Below are 6,004 nucleotides of genomic sequence, written 5' to 3'. Positions count from 1 at the left end.
TGTCCTTGAGAGAGAGAGAGAGAGAGAGAGAGAGAGAGAGAGAGAGAGAGAAGCTAAGCCAATGGATACACATAATCCGTATGATGGCATTAAAATGATGATGTGGAAACTGCTACTCTAATAGATGCATACACACACGAGAGAGAGAGAGAGAGAGAGAGAGAGAGAGAGAGAGAGAGAGATGGATACACATAATCCGTATGTTGGCATTAAAATAGTGATGTGGAAACCACTACTCAAATAGATACATACACACACACACACACGAGAGAGAGAGAGAGAGAGAGAGAGAGAGAGAGGCTTTTGTGAAATTTGATGATGTCACAAATATATTATTGAACTTAGGGAATTTGCCCTTCAAAAGGAAATTAAACTCTTTTAGTATACTTGCTAAAGTGCATGAGGCAAGCAAAAGTTGAGATTCATCAACACGTAAGCAGGTCCCGGAGGAAGGAAAGATGATGTGTGGAAATCCCTTTGAAACGTTCTTGAAAATGATGTGAAAAGAAATGCTATTTGTTAACACTTATAGAACCTTGAGAAATGCTATTTGTTAACACTTGGAACCTTCTTCTTTTTTTGTTTTGGGGCGAGAGAGGGAGGGAGTGTGAGTGTGTGTGTAGTTAGAGTCTAGAGAGGTTTTTATCTTGCTTTCACCGAGGCTCGTTATGATGTGCTGTTTTAAGTGGGTAGTCCTCATAAACTCCAGAAGCAAAACGAGAAGAGCGTGGGCATACGTACCACTTTGACGACAGGCCTTCCCATATAATACCAAGCCCTTGTTGCGCTCGAAAGCTTCACCAACTCCATGAAAGGCCCCCGCTGAGATATGGAGACCGATCAAATCTTCTCCATCTTTACCTTTGTGCGCAGGCTTAATGCTTCATTATATCTTCATCCTCCTCGTGTTGGCCCCCCCCCCCCCCCCCCCCCAAGTTTTGCACGCTTCCAATTTCTGGCCTTATAATCTGCAATCTCTATATTGCTTTGTAATTATGGCTAATCCTTCATTAACAACCACTCAAATTGGGATTGGACAATTCTTTAATAGATTTTACAGCACCCACCTTATTGCTCAAATCAGTTCTATTGCTCCATGAAATCAGTTCAGGTAACGTTTCTCAATACATTATCTTTTGAGATGATTGTTATCTCCACAGAGTCTTTGAAATTATGGAGTACTTAAGTACAGTTGCAGTTCTGCCCTTTGGTACTTATTAACAGAAATTATGCACTTCTCTGCATCAATCGAAATGAGAATTTGCTATGTGGGGAGAGCACCTTTTTTTTGTTTTTTTGTATTCCCTTTCTTTGTGGGTTTTGTTTAAGTAATGATCAAAGTGCTGTAAATTAACTGGTTTGAATTAAGAGCTAACGACCAGAGTCTAACCGTTTTTTTTTTCCCATCTTTGCTTTTGTAGATTTTGTACACAATAATGGGGCGCTCAATATCGACTACGCGATCCAACTCTTCTTCTTCTTGTGAAGGAAGCTTGAAGGGGGCTTGCACTGAGCTCTCTACCTCCTACTCATCATCTGATCACAACTCTAGGAGCTTGGTGCAGAGGAGATCAATTAGCAGAGCTCATGAGGGGGGCCATGATAACTCATGTGCAGGTGATGGTGCTGATCCGATTGGCAGCAGAGTGCACAGAAGCAGAAGATACTCTTTGAGCCCAAGCAGCGCTAATGGTGGCAGTAACAGTAAGGCCAATCACGTGAAGAATTACACTTCCAAAAGAGCTCATCGTCATGTTGCAGAACTTGGACATAGAAAAACCCGTGTACTGCGATATATTGATCACAAGCAAGGAGATGAGCTTTCCTCGGCTAGAAGAAGCCTTTCTGAGCCACGCTTAAGCTTCGACTCACCTTCTTCTTCTTCTCTCGAGAGGAGAGTTCAGTGCTTCTCTGCACATAACCACAGCTCCATCGCTGCACAAGACTATGGCGAAGTCCTCAAATCGAGCCCCAACCAGCATATATACTCTCATTTTTCAAGGTCTTGGAGGGATTGTGATGGGCTTAATGACCATGATTTCTCCCCTAATTATAAGCGCAGCTGTAATGAGTCCGGATTGGGCTTTTGCTGCGCTCTCTTTGACATGTTCTTGGCCTTGGTCCTCTCCTTATGCGGCAAGAAAACCGTCTGTCTCAGAAACTTGCGGAACTCCACAGCTGGGGTATGTACTCACTCCATTCTTGCAATGAAGCTCCCTTATTCTTTTGATCATGAGTGCTTTGTTAATTATTACTAATAAGGCATTAAGAATTCTAATCTAGATTATTAGATAGCACATCCTTGTATTTAATTACCAACATTATTCCATGTCGTTAATCATTGTCGTTACCGTGATCATCATATAATCGTCTTCTCATTTCATTGTGGCCATAGAATCATTATCATATGCCCTTATCTTTTTGATGAATAAACTGTTTATTTGCAAATGAAGTATCAGAAGGATAATCTAGATTTTTAGATAACCTAGCTTTCTTCTAATCATTATATTATCATTCCACGTCGTTAATAAATGTCTTTTTAAAGCTCCTTAGAATTATTTCATTTCATTTTATTATCATTACCATGATGGTCTGTCTTGTCACTCTCATGCTCATGCTCATGCTCGGTGATCATTGAGAGAGTCTATGCTATGTATTGGAGAAGAGGGTTGTGTGTGTGTGTACACGTGTGTGTGTGAGTGTGAGAGAGAGAGAGAGAGAGAGAGAGAATGCTAAGGATTGGAGAAGAGAGTAGTACTGTGTGTGTCTCTCTCCTATGTGTGTATGTGTGTCTCTCTCTCTCTCCTGTGTGTGTGTGTGTGTGTGAGAGAGAGAGAGAGAGAGAGAGAGAGAGAAAGGGAGAGAGATGGAAGTTTGAACGATGTTGTACGGATACCGACCGTGAATGCTCTTAATTATCTTTGTAGTAGTAATCATATCACTAATTATCCTCAATTTATCTCACTAGAGCAGTTGTATTAAACACACGTAATAAATTATCTTTGTAGTAGTAATCATATCACTAATTATCCTCAATTTATCTCACTAGAGCAGTTGTATTAAACACACGTAATAAAATGCGATTGATACAATAAGCTCTTTGGGATTATTTTCTGAATTAAATAGCAAGATAATAGTAAGTCATGCTGTGTATTTTGCCTTGTACACTAGGGTGGTGGTGGTGGTAGTAGTAGTAAGGGCAGCAGCGAGAAGGAAGAGAGAGGGTCGGACAGGATGCAGCTGGTGACGGTGAGCATGCTGGGCAGCATGGATCGGGCGAGGGTGGTGGTGAGGTGCGACTCCAGCGTGCGGGCCACCATACAAGCCGTGCTTAAAGCGTTCGCCTCACAGCAGCGCCTGCCGCCCAACGGCTCCGACCCCGACGCCTACCACCTCCATTATTCCGCCTTCTCCCTCCAGTGTAAGGATAAGCTTGTTCTACGTAGTTTCTACGCTCTCACTCTCTCACACGCGCGCGCGCACACACGTGACACATCCTAGTTCTCCCCCTCTCTCTCTCTCTCACACGCGCACATCACCCCTTTCCAATATCTTTCTCCCCTCTCTCAAACACACATGCACAGAGCAACCCTTTCCAATAACACACACACACACTCTCTCTCTCTCAAACACACACAGAGCAACCCTTTCCAACGATACACACACTAACCACACACACAACTCTCTCGCGCACACTCACTCTCTCACACACACACACTCTTTTCCAACCCCTTACACAGGCACTCCCTTTCCTATAATTCTCTCTCTCTCTCACCCACACAGGCACGCACAATCTGATTTTCACGCACTCCCTTTCCAATAATCCCCTCTTTCTCTCACACACACATGCACACGCACGCTCACACACTCATTTTCCAATCTGAATGAAGCACTCTCTCTATAGCTCTCTCTCAAACACACACAATCTCTCTCTCTCTCTCTCTCTCACACACACACACACACTCTCAGACACGCGCAATCTCTCTCTCTCACAGACGCGCGCGGGGCAGCAGCCCTTGTGATTGCCTCTACATATGCATATTCTTCTTCCACTGCTGATCACCGTGTCCTTCTGTATGCATGCAGGCTTGGATTCCGACGAGCTAGTTGAGAATCTTGGAGCTCGGAGCTTTGTGCTGCGCCCCAGATCATCTATAACAGCTGAGGGCAAAAGCTTACCCTGAGCCGTGATCAGGGCTGAGAGGGACCTATAGGAATGCGAAATTCCAAAAGTCGTATACTGGCGTCACCCACACAAAGAGTGGTCATCTGACTCATGTCAAAACACAAAATTAGCTAATATAGCTATATACGACTTGACCCAACTCTTCACGTGCTTACCACTCTCCTTTAATGTGGCCATGGCCCATGACTCATGAGAGAAGTCCTTTGAAGTTTCAATTGCGTGTTCTTCTTTGTTTTTGAAGTTCTTTAAATGATGACCATAAATGATCGGCCTTGTTAAACGTCACACCATCCAGATCTAAACTTTTTTCTAACTAATGAACATCCTTCAAACTCAACCGGCTTTTATTGGGAAAAATACATTGCTTAGTCGGTTTTCCAAAAAAAAAAAAGACTCTTTAAGTTCAAAGTTTGGCAACATTACAACTTGTTTTTTTTGGGGGTATATGTTTTAACTGAAAGCTAAGTACACCACCGAACCATTTACATAAAAACCTATCTCACACGAGTCCCATTTAATAAGTTACACAATAATGACCATCTCTCCTCCTTCAAAAGAAAGCTAGATTGTTCCCAAGATATTTGATAACCCAGCATAATGCAAGCCTGGTCCACACAAGATTCTCTATGAAAGCAACATAAGTGTAATCCACATGTTTTTCTTTAAGATACCATCTTTTGGTTTTGGGCCCAAACCTGGGCTCCAACCTTTAGTAAAACTTACCTGCTAGATATGAGCCATGGGTTAGGCTACCCTAGTATGCTTGAAGATTTCCCAAGTAGAGGCATGAATCAAGAGATGCGCATCTGCAATTTCAACATTAACTGATCCATCCCCTCCTTTCTCAACTTATTCACACTAATTACAGACCAGCACATACATACACATTTATGCATTACATCTGTCACAATAATACCAACAAGAGATACATTCTGAAAGGCAACAGCATTCCTAGTGGTTTCCAAATTTCCCACAAGCAGCACGCTCTAATAATATTTAACAGTATCTCTACAGCTTCATCTTTAAAAGCCCAATTCCCAAGGATCCAATCACCCCAGTAACCATGAATTCCTAAGCATTGCTCAACCCACTTTCCAATCTTTCCCCATACACCTCTTATGGTTGGGCAATCCCAAAATGCATGTTTGCCATCTTCCAATGTAGATTTACATCAGGGGCAACATCCACTAGTGAAGTTTTTGTGTAATAGTTTAGATCCAAGAGGTAAAGCCCACATACAAACACTCCACAGAAACGCCTGAAATTTACTAGGTATCTTACTCTCCCACAACAACTTCCATCTCTTCTTCCAACTGTTAGACCTTTAGCTCACTCTCCAAATCTTATTGCAATATTCAACATTGCTCTCTCCTTTCCTCAACTCAATGTACAAGTCTCTAGTTTTTCCATTTGTCAGCTTAACCCCATTAAACCAAGCGCAATCCTTGATCCAACATGACTCATCTGCAAAGCAGTGGATCACCACCCACTTTGTATCTGCACCAAAACCTGAGCCATAAGGTCCTTCTCCCTAGCAGAGAGATGGAACTCTAGTGTTATCTGGTCCAACTCTTTCCACCCAACCACAGTCCAATCCCAACAATCATTCAATCTCTTTAGGCCTTTATTGTTTAGCTTCTTTGCAGAGTTAATATCAAGTAGCCCTGAGGGAGGATTGAATTTATGTGTCCACCAAATCCCCAGGCTGAACATAGAGTTGCCTGTGAAAATTACAATAAAGAACAGTTTTTTTCTGACACTACAAGGCTTGTTAAAAGTTGCACTATAGATCATGGACTTAGTGACAGATAACCTGCA

The 6,004-nt window shown here is 42.4% G+C and overlaps 1 protein-coding gene across 1 annotated transcript; it reads left to right on the top strand.

Annotated features, from left to right (window-relative positions):
• The first annotated feature begins 794 nt into the window (after positions 1–794).
• LOC147628405 (uncharacterized) lies at positions 795–4,466 on the top strand. The gene is made up of 4 exons (XM_086813521.1): positions 795–1,111; positions 1,422–2,183; positions 3,172–3,421; positions 4,087–4,466. The coding sequence occupies exons 1-4, from the start codon at positions 1,097–1,099 to the stop codon at positions 4,182–4,184; spliced, it is 1,125 nt and encodes a 374-aa protein (XP_086669647.1). The 5' UTR covers positions 795–1,096; the 3' UTR covers positions 4,185–4,466.
• Positions 4,467–6,004: the final 1,538 nt, after the last annotated feature.

Source organism: Cibotium barometz, chromosome 19 (genome assembly GCF_041138505.1).
Source record: "Cibotium barometz isolate CiBa-2024 chromosome 19, ASM4113850v1, whole genome shotgun sequence".
NCBI lineage: Eukaryota > Viridiplantae > Streptophyta > Polypodiopsida > Cyatheales > Cibotiaceae > Cibotium > Cibotium barometz.
Note: the sequence above shows the minus strand (reverse complement) of the source record. Positions and strands in the feature narration are given on the sequence as shown.

Bases quoted from the DNA above. Each gene is read 5' to 3' on its own strand.
- LOC147628405 (XM_086813521.1), top strand. The intron at 2,184-3,171 runs GTATGTACTCAC...CTTGTACACTAG, and splicing joins TGCGGAACTCCACAGCTGGG to GGTGGTGGTGGTGGTAGTAG. The intron at 3,422-4,086 runs GTAAGGATAAGC...GTATGCATGCAG, and splicing joins TTCCGCCTTCTCCCTCCAGT to GCTTGGATTCCGACGAGCTA.